Source organism: Girardinichthys multiradiatus, chromosome 6 (assembly GCF_021462225.1).
Source record: "Girardinichthys multiradiatus isolate DD_20200921_A chromosome 6, DD_fGirMul_XY1, whole genome shotgun sequence".
NCBI classification, from domain to species: Eukaryota; Metazoa; Chordata; class Actinopteri; order Cyprinodontiformes; family Goodeidae; genus Girardinichthys; species Girardinichthys multiradiatus.
This window is the reverse complement of record NC_061799.1, coordinates 38857590-38877580: the sequence shown is the minus strand read 5'-3', so window position 1 is coordinate 38877580 and position 19991 is coordinate 38857590. Positions and strand designations below refer to the sequence as shown.

Genomic DNA, 19991 nt, shown 5'->3' with positions numbered 1-19991 from the left:
CAAAAAGGATTTACATATTCATAAAGGCATGTTTGCCTTTATGAATTTGTAAAACACATGATAATGACCAAACAAACAACATTATGGAAGGGGGAATGAATAAACATACTGATGTTTTCTCACAAACATCATTTTAATTTTTTTATCATTATCTTTTTCTGCTGTTTAAAGATTACTTCAGATTTTTTTTTGCCATGCTTGGCTCATTCCTGGTCTTTGAGGCTGGAAATCAGTCCATATATTTTTCAGCTTGGAGTAAAGGTGATCAGGTGGCTTCAGCCAGTCAGAAAGTAATCTAATCTGTGCAGGAGATTTAGAAAGAAAATAGTAAGAAATTCCATATAATTTTATGAGAAATAGACCTCCATTTATTTAATTGTTTTGTTTATGAAAACATTTGACATGTCAACTTTAACATATTAGTATTTGTTATTAACTATTGATCATGTTACTGTCTGACTGGGAATCATGTGTCAAACTCTTTAACCAAAACCACACTGTTAGGCCTCATAATGACATGTTTTCATGCACATGTTTTGGACTCATCAATAAGAAGACGTGTATCTGAGTAAAGAGTCTTTATGTCACGATGCTCCTGCTGCCCTGCTGTGAACCACAGTGAAGTGGTAAAACTGTTCCAGTCACAGTTTTGGTTCTAATGTGTTGCTTTATGCCCGCAGCTTGTCCACGGCCGAGCACTCTTCACACTAAGGGAGCCGCCTCAATTACAGCAGCATCACCGCTGGCTCCGCCGCTGCTTCATCCATTCAACCAACCATAGGCTGGGTGCAATTCATCTGAGCTGGGTGGCATCCATTACCACTCCTCTGTGGGGACACAACGGCCTCTAAAGCATAGCACTCGGGGAGCACGCTGGGGGCACACACTTTACCCTAACAGCTTCATCAGGTCTGCATCCCCAGAGCTCAACACACACTTACACTGAGGCTATGCACGATCTCTGGAGGGTCCAATTAGCAGCCATCACCTGTAATTCAATAACACTCCCTCTCTTGCCGCTCTCTCTTTTACTCCACTGTGAGTTAGCTTCCATGCTTTGGGAAGCACAGAGCCTAATTGTCTTCAGCATCTACAAACAAATCTAAATCTGTACCGACAATTCAGGAGATTTAAATAGATCTGCATATTTTGTTTAAAAGCATCCTTTCTGGCCTTCTTTAAGTGGGTGTCATGTTAGAGGTAACATGGACCATAAATCAAGCTCAGAGAGCATTGGATGGAGAAGAGTCAGAGAAAGCATCCACAGCTCCACTCTGATCCTAATCAAATTCTCTATTCCCTCTCCATGAATCCTGCTGGGTGGGAGAAGGAAATGGCAGTAACACCTTCATCTTCAAATGCAAAAGCCAATGTAAGGAACCTATCTGCAAACTGAACATTTAGAACGTTAACAATAAACTGTATTACAGATAGGGCTGTACAATATATAGAAAAAATATCTGCATCGCAATATCACTGCATAAAAAATCACAAAGAACTGCTTAGATTGCCATACATGTCAGCTTTTTACTTAGGAACCATGCATTCAGACTCTTTGTAACAGTATATTTGGTGTTTTAACACAACACAAATATTTTAAAGAGTAAAGTGGTGGAGAGGCGAAAAGGTGGTAAAATCCCTGATAAACTTCAAATAAATTGCTTCAAAGCCAAATTTCGGTCAGAGGCAACTTTTCAGTAAAGCCTTGTTGTTAACAATACAGTTAATATCAAAGTTTATAAGAAGCTAGTTAGAATGAAGACCACTAAACAGGTTCCTACAGGGGTCACAGTGTATGAATAGAGGTCACAGGGGTCAGGGTAGATGGTAGGGTAGGAGTTGCTCTCTGAAGAGTTGGGTCTTCAAGAGTTTTTTTTTAAAGATTTTTTATTTATCCAGAAAGTAAGACAATAGCTTCTTATTTAGAGTTCTTAAAGAAAAATCTGAATCAGATAAAATCAGAATCTACAGGTCAAAGCTTAATAAAATCTGTGTACCAAAATCAGCTTCAAATCTCTCTAAACTGAACAAATCAAGTAGCATATTCAGTTAAAAAAAAAAAGAAGAGAAAAAAAAGAAAATTGTTTTCATTTTATATGGCATGATTTTACGTGACCTACAGAAGAGGCCTGTGGATTACATTTCTGTATCAGCTATTGGTGAAAAGCAGCAGGAAAAGACAAGATGTTGTCAAAAACACAACCAGTCAAGACACAGGAATCTGTGCAGAATGTTGGAAAAAGAGAAGCCCACAACGTAGCAAACAGCAGGCAAGCATCATCCAAATATGACCTGAATGAAGCGGTACAACACTGATGAGACAGCATGGAAACAGGAGGAATGAGCGCATCGTGCACCAGTACTTCATGGAAACCAGTAATGGTGAAAAAAACGATGAAACGCCACAGAGAAGTTGTGTGCATTTAAGGATGTTAATAAAAGACCTGTCAGAGTTAAAGGGCAGTGCATTACCCCCTGAGCATCATCAAATCCTAACATAAAACAGGAAAGTATACCAGCTTTCTGCAGCTAATAGTCAGAGCGATGAAGCGCCACTTGCTGGACAGAAACAGATCCGTGTGCGCACATTAAAATAACAACACAAATAACATCACACAAAACAAATCCCCCCCCCACCATGGAGAGCAAAGTATAAAGGAGCAGAATAAATCATTCTGCTGTGCCTCTAATCTAATTCTCTGCTCCTCCACTCCCACCTGTCCTGCTGCGGCTGCTACTGGTCCCTCTGCAGTCTCAGGAGTGTCTTTAGCAAGTCAGGCCCCTCCTAACCCACCTGTCCATCTCACATGATTAATGTCTCTTGAGAACAGCGGTGCTGCTCGGAAGTCTCCTCCCAACCTCCTCTCGATTTTACATTCTACTACTGAGCTTTTCCTTATTTGAGCAGTAAAATGCCACTGAGAATCAAACAGAAACAGTTTGATTCCTGTAAAACAAAATCTGCAGCTTTATAATTAATAAAATGCCATATAAGGGATAAAAAATTTTCTCCTAATGAGAAGAAATTAATTTTGATCCTTTCAGCAGACTTTTTCTACCTTTTGATCCAGATTTATTCAACTTTTTCAGTATTATTAAGTATCATTCCTAATTTTCCTAAGTTGTTGTGATTTGAATTTTCACCTGAAGTTTTTCTTTAGTCAGTCTGTTTTTTAAAACCCCAAAATGTTTTTGAAAATCTTTTGAAATGTAAAAAAAAATTTTTGGGGTGGATTTCATAAAACATTTACACAGTTCTGTGTTGTAGAGACTTCATGAGATAAAAATAAGTCACAAGCTGGTTACCAGTGTTTTAGAAAAGTTAGTTTTAGAACTGCTAACCTTGGACATCAAAATATTCCAACATTGCAGAAAGCCTTTAATGAGACGCCAGAGAAAGTGCAAAAAGGAGGTTTCTCTGGCTGTATAGAACATAGAGTAACAAGGTGCTGCCCCTCCCCCACCTTTTGCTGGATACTGCTAATAAGCACCAGCTAATATCAGCTTGTTACACTTCTAGAAAGAGTAGAACAAAGAGAAGGTAAAGTATTTTGCACAATTATTGATTGAAAACTATTAATAAATGTATCTAGTGTTTACTCCAAACTTTTGCTCAAGTAGATGCGTCAAGTTCAAAATAGCACTTTTACAGATAACCATAGTAACCGGTGATTTCTTTGTCTGCATAGAGCACAGAGTAATGCATAGCTGACCCTCCCCGACCTGTTGCTACTCACTGCTCTTTAGATGGCTGAAGGAAAGCTATGAAGGAAGACAAATTAGCCTGTTTGTAAAATGTTTCAGCTCAACTGAAACTAAAAGCCAGAGAGTATAAATTGATTTTTAAAAGAGTTTAATAATGATCTGTGCAGCTCTAATGTTCAAAAAGCAGCTTGTTCCACAAGTTAGAGCCACCACTGAAGAAGCTCGCTGACCTCTACTTTTGAGTCGCAACGTAGGAGTGTCAAACATCAATGGATTTGAGGATCCTTGGAGCTCTGGATGGAGTATAAGGGTGACCCAGTTCAGACAAATATGGTGGTGCCACACCATTGAGACTCCTAAAAACAGGCAATAAAGTCTTAAGCTAGATCCTGAAATGAACAGGAAGCCAGTGCAGAGAGAGGTCAGAATAGGTGTGATGTCGTCATAGCAACTAGTTGTTGTCAGAAGGCGTGCAGCAGCATTTTTAACAAATAGCAGCTGCTGAACAGATTTATCAAGCACAGTTACAGTCGTCCAAGCGAGACGTTAGCACGCTGTGATTAGCATGTCTGAATGGTCTCACAGACCTACAGCCTTAACAGTAGCATCATATCGCAGCGGCTTGAACGCGGTCTCTGGTTCTCACCAGGAAAGCACTGCTGTGGTTTCTCAGGAATAAATTCTTCAAAACTGTGGAATCTCCCCACAGATTTTCATTAAAATCAACTCAGTTACTGTTTTTTCTTCTTCTGGTTGTATACATTAGTCCTAAACAGATAGCCAGACTAATTAACCAGCTAACATTAGTGTGTGTTACTCTATAAGGAGTAGTCTGCAAAAAAAGTATGTCTATATTTACTATTTTAAAACAAGAGCTCACTTTTTCTAGGTATGAAAATCAAAATAACAATAAAAAACAAACATTATTTTTAAGGTAACAAAGAATCCTTGTTATATTATTTTGCCAAAAGTAGGAATAATTCTTTTTTAAGGCGTTATGCGAAGGTAATTATAACATTTTTGCATCCTAAAACTGTTATATTTTTACTCTAGGTTATCATACCCAGTTAGAAACTAAAATTGTGTTTTTAAAATCGTCTTTTTTTTATTCCAGCCCTCCCAGAATTGCTGTTTTATTGTTGTTATTATTCTGCCTTGGAGATCTATTTTAAACTGAAATGGAAGAGAATCAAAGCCTTTCCCACGCCGACTGAAATCCACTCCAGTGACCGACACGCCTGGGATTCCTGCTGTAACAGCGCCCCTCCACTCTGGCTTGATGTTGTGCCTGGAGGCAGGCAGCAGCTCCGAGCCGAGTTTTTGATCCACTTTGCCTCTCGGGCTGAAGAAAAACAGAGAATAGAGCTTGAAGGGAAATGCAAATGTTACCACCACCAAAGGAGAGGGAGAGAAGCTTCCCACTGGTTGAGTGTGAAGGAGCTTTCTCCTTTTCTCTCACAACTTTCAGTGGGACTCTTTCTTATAACAAACACTGGCTTGCATCAACACGTCCTCCACACAAACTCAGAGATAAAACTTAAAAGCTGTGCTCATATATTTCCCATTCAAACTGATATATCAGTGGATTCAGAAATGTATTGAGTTGCTTCGCCACAAGGTGGCTTTCAGAGATCTCAGATGAAAGTTGGAGCTGGGAGCTTCTTAAACGCATGAATATTCAGGTGCTTGAATGTGAAGCAGGTATTTATTTGAATGAGCAGAGCCACAGTTAAAAAGAGTTTGAAAGTTCCTCAGACTACAGTTCTGGTTCCACGTTTGGTTTTCTTATAGATTTCTGTGTCTGTATTAAAGGTTTAGAGAGGAATATTTTTAGGCTTCAGGCTTTTTTGAATTTCACATGGTGTAACAAAACATTATGTTGCGCCTGTACTTTACTTGCTTTCATTCAATGACTTATTCTTTTATTACCAACAGTGTGTATGAACAGGGGTCTATAAAAAAGTTTCCCATTTATAAAGAGAACTGAAGTCAACTAAGCTCAGACTGAGTGACACAATTAGCTGCTCTCGGTTTCGTTTTAAATCAGAAGGCTGCACACCATTTCCCTTTCACCTTGACTAAAAATAAGCCTGACGCTGAGCGTTCACAAGCAGCACAGGCAAGTCACACCTGCATGACAGCCAACATGTCTGCGCTCGGGAAACAGTTTAAGTCTCTATCCTCTGATTGTTTCAACAGGATATTTGTACAGTGCCTTGCAATAGTATTCACACTCCTTAAACTTTTACATATTTTGTCACGTTGCAACCACTAGCTTCGGTGTATTTTATAGGGCCTTTGTGTGATAGACCAGCACAGAGTAGAGCAAAATTGGGACATGAAAGGAAAATGTTACATAATTTTCCATATACAGCAAGTGTAGCTTGTATTTAAATTCAGATGTCTTTATTCTGCTACACCTAAATAAAACCCAGTCCATATTATTGCACAGACGTCAGCTAATTAGTAAACAGAGCCGGTGACAGAGCAAGTAATTTACTCTCAGTCTAAATGCAGCTGTTTTGTGAAGGCCTCAGAGGTTTGTTAGAGAACATTAGAAACCAAACAGCATCATGAAAAGTAAAGGATACAGCTGACAGGTCAGGGAGAACATGGTGGAGGAGCTTAAAGCATGGTTAGGTTATAAAACGATATCCCAAGTGTTTACAAAGCACTGTTCAATTCATCATTCCATGCAGCCCAACCAAGACATGGCCGTCCTGCTAAACTGACTCACTTAACCCGGGCAGAATTAATCATAGAAGCAGCCAAGAAGCCTGGGTAACTCTGGAGGAGCTGCAGAGATCAACAGCTCAAGTGGAAGAATCTGACAGGACAGTGAGTTGTATGCTGACGAACATGGCCTCTATGAAAGAGAGGCAAGAAGTCCCATTTTCACAAGCCACATAGGGGACAGTGCAAACATGTGGAAGAAGGTAAACTGATCAGATGTGATCAAACTTTGTGGCCTACATTCAAAACACTGTCTCTGCCGATCAACCCTAAATAAACCATTGCTACAGTGAAATATGGTGGTAGCAACATCATGCTTCGGGAATTATTTCTTTCAGCAGGGACAGGGAAGCTGGTCAGGGTCGATGAGAAGATGGACCAGGTTGAAAATCTGCAAGGCTTAGAGGTAAAAGACTAGAGACTGAGCCAGAGGTGCATTTTGAAACAGAACAGCAATCCAAACAATACAGCCACAGCAAAAATGGAATGGTTTAGAGGGGACAATACTCATGGATTAGAATGGTCCAGTCAAAGTCCAAGCCAAGTCCAAGCCTAAACCATCTAAGAATCTGTGGCAAGACTTGAAAATTGATGTTTACCGAGACTCTCCATCCAGTTTGACTAAGTTAGATTTTATTTTTTCTTATTTTACAAATAAGAAAAAGATTGAGTCTCTGAAGCATGAAGAGACAGACCCCAACAGACCTGCAGCTGGTATCACCACAAAATGTGGTCTAAAATACTGACTCAGGGGTGGCTCAGCACATATGCACACTGCACCTTTTAAATCTTTACAGTGACATTTTTCATTCTGTCATAATAATGCACTAATATCACATAAAATCCCTATAAAATAATAATGAAGGTGTTTTCTTGGCAAGTGTTTCCCTGAAAATATGTGGCTGATAATAATAACTGCTTATATAGTAACAACATAACTACAACTCAACATCGAAAACTGGGACATATTTTCTTTATGTAGTTTCAACCTGGTGCAATTGTCCTTATCAAGGTTTACCCTCGTTTTATCTGATACACAACAGCAACGCTGTAAATGCAGATTTTCCTTTCTACCTCATGTTAATCCATGTAAATCCAAACAAGGAGCTTGTGTTGTTATGCAAACCCTAAAGGAAAGTAGCAGTTTCCCACATTCATGCTCAAATCCACAACACACACACACCCAAACACACTCTCCTCAGTTAGTCAAAGCAACAGCATCACCTCCTCCTCTGGACCATAAAAGGCGATGGGGAGGGGTCAATGCTGACTTAGTAAAGACATCCTGTGGTGCTTTGTCATTCCACAGGCCCATTTGTGCAAAGGTAACATTTAGCCCCAGGCTCTTCAGCATGAGGAGAAAGTAATAAGAACAATCACAGGTTATGGATCAATTACAAACCAGTGTTCCAAATATTAAACAAATATGCCTCAATAAATACTAACATAACACTCATGGAATACATCTAAAAACATAAAATCCATCGGTTTTGGAGAGAAGAGAAGAAATATCCAGGATAATGCTACAATAACAAGGTGGATTACAGTAAGTGCATTTGCTAATTAAAGCACTAAGGTGAATCGAGTTTATAGCAAATCATGTTAGCTGCAAATATGCTTAGTGTTCCCTTGGAGGCAGGACACTCACATGACTCCTTTGCACTGTAAAACAGCTGGAACTGGAGAACCTCTGGCTGACTGTAGCACAGTCATACACAAAAAAGAATCATTTTGCTTTCTTTGGACAAGGTGTTCTAATGAATGTGCTCTGCATAGTGAGCTATTCAGTTCAGATTTTCAATGCTGAGGCAAAAGAAAGGGTCATAACCCTCAAATGAAGACGTAGAGCTTGCTAGTACAATAAACATGCAAACTTTTAACAGCTTTAGGAGCAGGATAATGGGAATATACTGAGAAAATGTTCTTTATCTACCAGTCAAACAGCAATGTGATGAACGTTTTACTAATATTGCATCTCTTTAAAACTAAAAAGCAAAACTAAAAGCAATCACTGAAAAGACTCCCTAAAACCCGGACACATGGCTGTGAAAAGCTGCACAGTCTCTTTTAGATCAATCGCTGCAAAAGCAGGACAGCAAGAACTCCAGAACCAAAACTGGAAGCAAAAAAGGGAAGATTAACAGCAACAAGAGATCCAGCAAGTAAAGTTTTCACTTCCTACAGGACGGATGGTGGCGAGGAGCGAAGTTCTTGCTGACTCCTAACACCGAGCAGCTCCAGCGTGGGAGGTGGCCACTCTGTTTATCCTGTAAAGGTATGTTAACAACAGGCTGCATTCCTCCAGTCCCTAAATTGCAGTGTAAGATTACAGCACAGTCAGGCCTGCATCCATGCACAAACAAACATGGAGCGCTTTGAAGGCGCTGCATAACGAAGCCGTGACCACCTTTCATTTACAGCAGAAATGCAGTCAGTTAGTTTCCTTTTTACTGCTGGAATAACACCGTCTAAAACCTGGAAGATCTGTTTTAACTCAGTGTTACACCGAGAGCAAATGTTTATTATTTACGTTAACAGGGTAAAAATTAGGGTTCCTAGAGGTCTTTGTGTGAGATTCTACTTTCACATGTAGACTTTTATTTTGTTTAAAGAGCTCTGCAGCAAGATCTTTTTCCTGTTTCCTTTGTACTGGTACTCTTTATGGACAGCACTTGGTAAATTTCTGCAGACAGAAGCTCAAAAACAATAATTGAAAAACTTAACCTGAAAGAAAGGTAGCATGTGTTGCTCACATGCATTTTGTCTCATACTTTTCACTTGTTTAAACTTCAACAGAGAGCAGTCAAGGTTTGGCCTAATTACAACATGCAGAGAGGTCTGACAAGCTACAAGCTCTGCACTGGTGGAAAACCATCGACTAATGTTTCTGTAGTGGTTGACCAATGTATAACTGTTCACAGTGACACTAAAACCTCCATCATCCAGCTACTGTTGCAGTAAATGAAACTAAATGTATAGCGTTTTATTAAAACTTTGTTTTATCATATAATCAGAAACATGCCAACAGAAAGTTAACATAGAAAATCTACTTATTATAATATATATTTATTTTAATAGCACTGTTTTAAAAAGGCAAATATGAATCAGTTACATTTTCCCTCTGTTGATTTAAAGATTTAAATTGTTAATAACTTATTGTTGCTGAACTCACAACCTTTCCGTTCTGAACAATTTTACAGACGTTAAACGCTGACTCGAGCAGAGAAGGTACGATTGTCACTTAAGTTTTTAACTTTATTCCTCCAGTGTTGCTGTAGAATAGACTGTGTTAGCAGCTTCCTGTAAGATAGAAGCAGTGACAACAAAACAGTTTGGTTTGGTAACTATTGGTATGTAGCAAGCTGGATTTCTGAGATAAAGGGTTAACAGTTTACCTAAATTTGTCTGTTTTGATAATAAAATTTTTACGGACATGGCCAAACATGACCGCTAAGTTCGCTGTAGGATGCCACACCTAGAATCAGATGAATCTGAACCTTTGGCTTCAGCAGGTGCGTCCAACATTGTTCCTGAGATCAGTGGATTATTTTTCCCTAACAACAGATGAGAAATCAAGGCAAATGTGGGGCTTAAATTTGAAGTGACTACTGAAACCCTGATTGTTCAATCCTTTTAACCCGTTAACAAAAAGCCAACAAAGGCAAATCCTTACCGCACATTGTTGTTTGACCATGACCAACCATCACTGAAGATGCTCCAGCTTAGAAAGAATTAAAAGCACTCCTGAGAGCAGATTGGGTATGATCTTAAGTTTAAAAACAAATGTCATGTAGTTATTTTGACTGACAAGAAATAATCAGTGCATTAAATCCATGTTTTGCATCCCTGACAGCATTCTTCTTCTATGGCAGATTACTGCCACTTAAAATTATTCACATACACAACTAATGTACAGTCAGCAAAAGCACAGAAAACACTAGATCAGTATCAAAATAAATGACATTTTTACATCTGTTCCTCATCCGTAACCAGCTGGGTTAACAAAGCAGCTAAATACGCTGGTATGCATCATCAGAGTCATCGTCCCGATCTTTAAAAGATGAAGGTGCAGCAGTGATTATAGAGAAAACGTCGATATTCCAACGTGTTTTAATATGTTTGTTCTGCATGACACCGTTTGTTTACAAGTCAGAAGGCTGGTCCAAAGGTTCGGGACAAAATACTCGAAAAGCATCATGGGTTAAAAAAATGACGTGGCTGTGACTGTTACAGTGGTCTCAGAAGAAACTCATGCCAAGATAAGCACTGTAATTTCAAATCACTCTCCTCTGGGCGGTATATGGTGTGGAAGTAGAGCGTGCGTCCCTAATGCAGAGGCTATAGTCCTCAACGCAGCTGTCTGGGGTTCAATTCCCAACCTTGAGACCTTTGCTGCATGACTTTCCCACTTATCTCTCTGCCTGTTTCCTGTCTGAAGGACAAGTAAAGGCCACTAGTTGCACAAAAACCTTTAAAAACAAGTTTAAATCACTCTCCAGCAACACAGCTAATGATCATATTAGGGTTCCCATACATTTTCTATTTTACTTGTCCAGCCCTACATTTTATACCTTCTAAGTTGGTTTTGGGGCCCAAAGTGGTTCTCTAGGTTAAAATATGTACTTTAGCTTACCTTAAGGAACGACCTTAAAAGGCAAATATAAATAAACAGTGAATCTCTCACCTTAGGCAGAGACATGCACGTTACTCATGAAGCTGAAGGAGTCTGCATGTATTTGAAGGCCTGAAAATCAAAACCATGGTTGTGAAACCTTGAGGTTTGATGACAAAGCCACATCATGTAAACTTTAATTTACGTTTGAGGTAAAAACAGTGTATTTCACTTATATAAAATAGAATTATGTCCTATAAGAAGAAAAACAAGGAAGAGTTAAAGGTGTTTTTATATTCACTCAGAACTGGAAATTGCTTAAAACAGATTCCTTAATGTTTTTAGACTTTTTAAGGCTATATAGGAACCCTTTGATGTTATAAAATATTTTTTTATTCATCAAACCAGAGCTTCAGCGACTTGTAGCCTTTTGGGTGTTGCTTTCAGATGCAATCAAGCTTGAATGTTAAAATAAAAGCAGAAGAGGACATCATCAAACAGCTAAGCGTAATCAGCCATAGCTGTACACCGAAAATGGTTCATTTGAAACAAAGTCTGCAGTTAGACAACGATCAGGGAGGTACAGAGGTTGGTACCTGGAGAGACAATACTTTTTTCAACCATAAATTCATGCTTTGCAAGGCTCCAACTTTCAGAGATCTCAATTCATTTTAAACCATTTTCATTCAATTAACTATAAGTACAAAAATTGAACATGAATTGGCTCATGAGGAATAAGAAATATCTCAATAAAGGCCAGGCATTCAATATAGGATATGAAAAAAAAGAAAACACAACCATGGATGGATGGATGGATGGATGAACGGAGGGAGGGATGGAGGGAGAGAGATTAAAGTTTGGAAATACAAGTATTTTTTCATTATTTTAGACATGGAAATACTTCAATTAAATTCCATACTTATCCAGACTGTATAGGACAGAGTATGGCAAGGCTAGTTTTTTTTAATTACGAGATTAAAATCATAATATTGTGAGAATAAAATCGGAAAGTAATGACAACTCATCTTCCTCAAAACAAGCTATTTCTTCCAAGTCCATGTGGTTCTTTCTTCAAAAAAACAAACACAATCCTAAACGCAATCGTTTCAAAGTCCTGATACTGGTGATAATTTGATGTTGATGTGCTAAAAGATTAAGAATGTCCTTATTTGTGAAACCGATACTAAAGTATAATTTCACAAGATGCATTCCTCATTTTAACGCATGAAAGACTGCACTTTTTGTAAGAGTTGTCGTACAAATTACGACCTAATTCTAATAATATTACCACTTTATTCTCGTATTTAAAAAAAAAAAAAAATCTCTGGCCTGGCCCTAATACTCTTGTCACAGTAGGAACCATGAAAAGTTTCTAAAGCTTTATTTACAAATCAGGTAAATGGAAAAAAATAGTAAACTATTACGTTCAAGAACTTTGTGATGGGTTGGTAATCTATCCAGGGAGAGGACCGACTAGAGAAAACAGAGATGGATTAAATGTACTGAGTAATGCGAGAAAACATTGATAGACTGGTTGACTACCAATATAATCATCAGTTCCAGCCTTACTATATTATAAGAGACATTAAAATCAGCCCCATCAAGCTTCTAATTCAACGTAAACACAGCAACAGTCTTAATTACTTTCAAGCAGAGCTTAATAACCTTTAAATATGTAGACAGATTAATTTCATGTGTTGATATAACAAAGTGACCTCAACATGTAAACTGTTTGTTAATGAGATTAAAGCTTTAAAAAAAAACTGCAGCTTCTGAGATATTCTAGCTGGTATCAGCAGCTGTTTGCCTCATTATGGTGATGACTGGCAGGAGGTCTTGGTACCATTAGCACAGGCTAATGAAAATCAAAGAGGTGCTTGTGATCAAGCTGCCTGTGTCAGGTGGAACCAAACTAAGACAGACGCACGTCTGAAATGAGGCGAGCTGGAGCTGAGAGAGAGGAGGAGGTGGATGAAAGCGATGCGCAATGACACACTGAACACCTTTTGCCATCTTGATTGTGCGCCTCGGTTTATCTACCTCCACATTGAGATTCGTTTAAGCTCTTTTCGGAAGAAAATAAACAAAATCCGCCGGATGAACGCACTCAAATCAAGATTGGTCGCTTGTAGTGGCGAGAAAATCCAGTAAAGATCGGTTAAAATGCACCTTTATAGGTGTTGCATCACCTTGCGTACCTGGCTGTCTCCCGTCCAGGAAAAAAAAAAAACCCCACCTTCACTGCAGTAACGGCACTGACCGCCATTCCCTCAAGCTGAAGGGAATTGCATAACGAATCATCGCAGCACAATAGATAGACAAGAGATCTTTGACAGAGGCGCTGTTATTTTGCACATAGCAAGGAGAATAACGGAGGAAAAACCACCTTATGCACCGCTCATTTTCCACAGCACACACACTCACTCACACAAATTTACACGGAGAGCGTGGGTGCACTCGACCAAACGGGGCAATCAGTCCACAGAAACAAGCACATAAAAGGAGAGGTAAAGCATGCACAAGTGGGTCAGAAATGCGATAAATCCCGCGAGAACAGAGGGAAACGAGCATCCAAGCGAAGCTGGCATGGCACACGGCAACAACAAAAAAAAACAAAAAAACCTAGCTAAATAAAAAAAAAATCCATCTCTCTACCTGCACAAGTTGACATTTGGAGCGCTAATCTTGGCTCGTCGAGAAACACAGCCTTTTAGGAAACGACGAGAGGATCCTGAGAGCTGCAGGTGTTATTTGTGTTTATTTCTAGGCCATTTGTCCGCCCCGCTATCCGCGTTCAGGTAAACATGATGATGATGATGATGGTGGTGATGATGATGATGGCTCCTGTACAGACGCACAGTCACCGTCGTGGCGTCAGCAGGAGAAAAAAAAAAAAAGGTGCTTTCCAGCCTCTCGGCTCGAACACACACTCACACACATAAGGCCTTATAATAACCGAACATTTATATTTATGGGGTTTTATTATTGGCTGGAGCGAGCGATGAGAAGGAGAGGACAGGTGGGAAACGGTCCAATGAGAACCTCTGTCTCAAAAAGGTTGTCTGAATTTAAAGTTATTGCATCCATGGTTAAATTCCATTTATAAAGCTTTCCGCTTCATGACAGAAACAATCCGTCCCACAAACACACATTCCGAGGTTGTTTTAGTGAGGATTTTATTAGCGTAAAGATAGAGAAACATCCTCAGTATCAATTTGCTGTGATAATCATTTTTGAATCCTTTATTAAGAATAAAATCCAGCGTTCCTAACGTTGACCAGACTGAGGTTACAGGTGCTGACAGCATTTTAAAAAAGCAGCTACTCTGCAACAGAATATTGGGAAAAAGTGTAATCAAAATACCACAGTTTCACTTATTGCAGACTTCACTTATAATTTTGAAAGATATTAACATGTTTATTTAAAACTGTCGGATCTCATAGGGGACCAACTGTAGCTGCCAACCTTAATACAAGTGATAGGTGGCGCTCCTTTGGCTTCCACGTCCACAATGTCTCAAAACAGCCAATTTCATATTTGCTCTATGCAGTAGCCTTCTTTCAGCCAGCTGACCCATGGTGCACAGAAACAGTTGCAGGGTGGGGCGGGGGGCACATTACTCTATGCTCCATAAGACAAGAGAAAATTGCAGTCACTACAAGTTCTCTTGCACCTCCTAAAAGGACTTTAAACACTGTAAGAACAGTGTAAAACTTAGATGTTTTGGAAGCATAACTTAAAAACCTCTAAATACTGGTGACAAGCTAGTGGCAAACTGTGGCATCAAGTAATATGGGATGTAAAGAGCATTTCAGAATCAGAATCAGAATCAGAAAAGCTTTATTGCCAAGTACGTTTTTGGACATACAAGGAATTTGTTTTGGCGTAGTCGGTGCAATACAATACAAATTAAACAGTATAAACATATCTACAATATAATATAAATATATGTGCACAGTTTTAAGTGAGTGAGAGTAAATATAGAGCAGTATAAGATGCAAGAGCAATACAACAGTGCAGATGATCAGTGTGCAAGTATGGCAGTGCAAGTAAAGCAGGAGTCCAAGCTGAGCGTTAATGTAATGCATAGAGTTACAATTTACAAGTGTCCTGTCGGCAAAAAAAAAGGGGGGAAAGGGGGAGTGTCAGTGTGGTTTCCGGGCTTTGTTAACAAGGCTGGTGGCAGATGGGAAAAAACTGTTCTTGTGGCGTGAGGTTTTGGTCCGGATGGACCGCAGCCTCCTGCCAGAGGGGAGAGTTTCAAAGAGTCTGTGACCGGGGTGGGAGGGATCAGTCAGAATCTTCCCTGCCCGCTTCAGGGTCCTGGAGGTGTACAGTTCCTGGAGGGACAGTAGACTGCAGCCAATCACCTTCTCAGCAGACCGAATGACACGCTGCAGCCTGCCCTTATCCTTGGCCGTAGCACCGGCGTACCAGATGGTGATGGAGGAGGTGAGGATGGACTCAATGATGGCTGTGTAGAAGTGCACCATCATAGTCTTCGGCAGGTTGAATTTCTTCAGCTGCCGCAGGATGAACATCCTCTGCTGGGCTTTCTTGATGAGGGAGCTGATGTTTGGCTCCCACTTGAGATCCTGGGAGATGATGGTTCCCAGGAAGCGGAAAGATTCCACAGTGTCAATTGTGGAGTCACAGAGGGTGATGGGGGCATGTGGGGCTGGGTTCTGCCTGAAGTCCACAACCATCTCCACTGTCTTTAGAGCGTTGAGCTCAAGGTTGTTCTGGCTGCACCAGTCCAACAGATGGTCCACCTCCCATCTGTACGCGGACTCGTCACCATCAGAGATGAGTCCGATCAGGGTGGTGTCGTCCGCAAACTTCAGAAGCTTGACAGACTGGTGAATGGAGGTGCAGCTGTTGGTGTACAGGGAGAAGAGCAGAGGAGAGAGAACACAGCCTTGGGGGGAACCGGTGCTGATGGATGAAGTGAAGGGCTAGGTTGACTGCATCGTCTACAGACCTGTTGGCTCTGTAGGCAAACTGCAGGGGGTCCAGGAGGGGGTCGGTGATGTCTTTTAGGTGTGAGAGCACAAGGCGCTCAAAGGACTTCATCACCACAGAGGTCAGGGCGACGGGTCTGAAGTCATTAAGCCCTGTGGTCCTTGGCTTCTTGGGGACAGGGACGATGGTGGAGGACTTGAAGCAGGCTGGCACATGACATGTCTCCAGTGAGGTGTTAAAAATGTCTGTGAAGACTGGAGACAGCTGATCAGCGCAGTGCTTCAGGCTGGCTGGTGAGACAGAATCCGGACCAGCAGCTTTCCGGGGGTTCTGTCTCCTGAAGAGTTTGTTGACGTCCCTCTCCTGGATGGAAAGAGCCGTCCTCGGCGTGGGTAGGGGGCTGGTGGGGGGGAACTTCAGGGTGGGGGTTGGAGGTGCCAAGGCCCCTCTTGAGGTTGGAGAGATGGGGGTGGTGGATTGTGGCTGCAGCTGTTGGGGGGCGTTGTGGGGGATGGTTGCAGGACTGTCCCTTTGTCTTTCAAAGCGGCAGTAGAACTCGTTCAGGTTGTTGGCGAGGCGTCGGTCGTTGATGGAGTGGGGGGCTTTCGGCTTGTAGTTGGTGATTTGCTTGAGCCCTTTCCAGACAGACGCAGAGTCGTTGGTTGAGAACTGGTTTTGGAGCTTCTCAGAGTACAGTCGTTTGGCCTCTTTCACTGCCTTGCCAAACTTGTACTTTGCCTCTCTGTATATGTCTTTGTCCCCACTCCTGAAGGCCTTTTCCTTATCCAGTCTTAACCTTCTGAGTTTAGCTGTGAACCAGGGTTTGTCGTTGTTGTAACTCACCCTGGTGCATGATGGTACACAGCTGTCCTCACAGAAGCTGATGTAGGAAGTCACAGCCTCTGTGTACTCGTCCAGACTGTTGGTAGTAGTCCTGAACACATCCCAGTCTGTACAGCCTAAACACGCCTGAAGATTCTCCACAGCCTCACTGCTCCACTTCCTTGTCGTCCTCACAACAGGTTTGCAGAGCTTTAGTTTCTGCCTGTATGCAGGAATCAGGTGGACCATGATGTGGTCGGATTGGCCCAGTGCAGCACGTGGGACGGCGTGATAAGCGTCTCTGATGGTGGTGTAACAGTGATCCAGAATGTTGTCCTCTCTGGTCGGACATTTTATAAACTGTCTATATTTGGGGAGTTCGTGGGTCAGATTACCTTTGTTAAAGTCACCAGCGACGATTACTAAGGAGTCCGGGTTGGTCCGCTCCACACTCAGTATCTGGTCGGCGACCAGAATGTCCAAAAATTCCAGAGCAGTAGGCAGAAAAGTTGGAAATAACTCCTCTGGTGTAGTAGCCCTGATGTTCATGAGTTCTTCTCTGGTGAGAGAGCACCGGGTACCATCACAGAAGATCGTTTTAAAGCAAAAAACAAAACAAAACAATGCACACCAACACGCCGAGGCGACCATCTGCGGCGCCATCTTGGAAGGGTATTTAACCCCTTCCTTAAAACTAAAGGCTGGCATAGTTAATACCAATCATGGCTCACTTTGTACCACCAAAATGGAGATGTCTCATACCCACTTTGGCAGCCCATGATTGAAAGTATTGTCTAATTTCTACTCTTTGTCAACCCGAGGCCATGTCAATAAATTAGCTTTAAAGCATATCATCAACATCACATGACACGACTGTGGTGACATCACACTGGGGTGGGCGTGGTCAACATCAAACATGAAGTTAGTCCCTAAAATTCAGAGATAAACTGTGCTTCAAAAAGATTATCATATGAGGTTATAACATTTGTATTAGTATTGCAGTGTAGACATTGATAATGTAAAACATGTAAGACTTAATGGATTTAAATACAAGAAGGCCACACCCTATTAGCGTAGGAGCAGACGTACCACAGCATCCATGTGAAACCACGCTGTGAAAAGTAGATAGTAGCTGGAATGCCGGACATTTAGTCCTCTGACACAAATAAAGCCTGATTGAAAGTTGGGGTCAGAATATTTTCCCCTTTTAATTTCTGACAAATAAGTATAATACATTAAATATCACATTAAATGCCGCCTTATGTGAAAAGCAAAATTACTCTTAGCAGGAAGTAGTGGAACTCTTTACAAGTGGTACTGCTGCATGCAGGTGTATCTCCTACTTCGTACACTGTGTAATGATTTAAAATTATTCTTTTACAGTAAAATAACAAATAATAGTTTCATTAACGTGAATGCATAAATATACTGAAAGTTTAGACTTAGACAGTCAACTAGAGGACGAGTTATTTAGCAACCTCCACCGGTTTCAAGAAGGATTTGCTGAAAGACTTCATCTGATTAAAGATGTGCCTTCTGTCTATGGAAACGTAGCAAAGCGATAAGCTGCAAATAACGCTAAAATGAGAACAAACTTTATTTTAGACATAATTTTATTGTATGTTGAAACGATGTCCTGGCCATTGTTCTAATATCAGTAGCATCGTGTCTTCTGCTTATGTTAGTGCTGTGTGCTGCTGCTAGCTCCTTGAGGACAGAACTGTACTGTGGTTTTTTTTTTTATTACTACATTAACAATTTTCCATTGTTTCTGCTGTTTTTGTCTTGTTTCTGCAGCGCTGGATAATTGTTAAAAATGGCGAAACGGTTTAAAGGGGAGCGCTCCTTGACCTGCAGGGGGCGGGATGTGAAGCGCCTCAACAACATTTAAAGAGACGGCACCAAAACGAGTTGGTCTCAGAGTACCTCAGAACAAGGGGTAAAAGAGGAACCTGTGGAGCTACAATAAGAAGGAATTCATACCAAAGCATTGCGGTTCCACTTTATATAGATCAGAACTGAATGATTTAAGGGTGTAAGGGGAGGCATTTAAAAGCATGATATCTGCCTTTTAATTTTTATGATTATGGATTACAGTTTTTCAGACAATTACATTAAGACCAAATAAATAAAAAAAATGGATGTACAAATGTCAGTCTACTCAAAAGTATGCCCATATACTGTACTGTATAAACACGTAATACTTGGTACTCCTTTTGCATGTATTACTGCATCAATGTTGCGTTGCAGGAAGCAATCAATCTGTAGCGGTGAGATGTTCCTGAGCCCAGGTTGCTTTAATAGTGGCCGCAGTTCATCTGCATTATTGGGTGTGGTTTGTATTGTCTTCACCTCAACACATGATAGATTCTCTGTGGAGTTTAGATTCGGAGAGTTTGCTTGCAGTAGCGGTGGTTGGCCAATAGAGGGCGCAGGGGCGCCGCCCCACACATTGAAAGAGAAAAAACAATTTATTAAATAATCTAATAAAAATATTTCTAAATAATATGTTTGGTTTTTTTTTAGATGTGCAAGATAAATATTTTATTGTTAACGATGAGTAAACTTTTGCTTCGTTCATGGATGTTGATTGATTGTTGATGTATTTCTGCTCTGGGGGTGCAGAAGTCTTTGTTAATGTGCAGTAGCTCCTCTTCAATAAAAGAGATTGAAGATGTTGGGGCGCAGATATCCTGCACCCAGAGCCTCATTTGCATACCACCTGGGGGCGCCGGCATGAAGTGCGGCTGATTGGCAGGTCGAGAGGCGGGAGTTGGAGACACAGAGCAGCAAAATGGAGTAGTTAAACAATTCAAATCTCTTAAAACAAAAGCTTCATAGAGGAGACCGTATAAGGGGAAGCTCGAAGGGAAAGAGCTTGAACATGATGAATGAACAATTTAAACTAATCAGCAGTCCAAAGACAGAGGGAGACTCTACACTCGTTTTCCAGGACCTGGCATGGATTAAGACAGGTATGACTGATTTAAAGCACTTTTCAGAAAAGGCAACTAAGCGTTAACAAACTGGAATCCACATGGAAAATGCACTGAGACTGACCATGTTTAGGAAATATATATATATATATATATATATATATATGTATATATCTGTAACCTTCTATATATACCTTTTTCCTTCCACTAAACTTTCAATT

At 40.7% G+C, this 19991-nt stretch overlaps 1 protein-coding gene and 1 long non-coding RNA gene across 3 annotated transcripts in view; one reads left to right on the top strand and one right to left on the bottom strand.

Annotated features, from left to right (window-relative positions):
* The window catches only part of LOC124870620 (zinc finger E-box-binding homeobox 1-like), an 80328-nt gene that overhangs the window by 57751 nt on the left and 2586 nt on the right, over positions 1–19991 (bottom strand). The window contains exon 1 of one of the 2 annotated variants that reach the window (XM_047369435.1): positions 13706–14036. The exons of the other annotated variant lie outside the window; for it this stretch is intronic. Within the exon in view, the coding sequence (XP_047225391.1) occupies positions 13706–13721 (16 nt within the window). The 5' untranslated portion in view covers positions 13722–14036. Of the gene's footprint in view, positions 1–13705; positions 14037–19991 lie in introns of those variants that run through there. 2 annotated transcript variants of the gene reach the window in all.
* LOC124870621 lies at positions 8561–19340 on the top strand. Its single transcript, XR_007038828.1, has 2 exons — positions 8561–8713; positions 18632–19340. It is a non-coding gene; the product is annotated as an uncharacterized LOC124870621 (long non-coding RNA).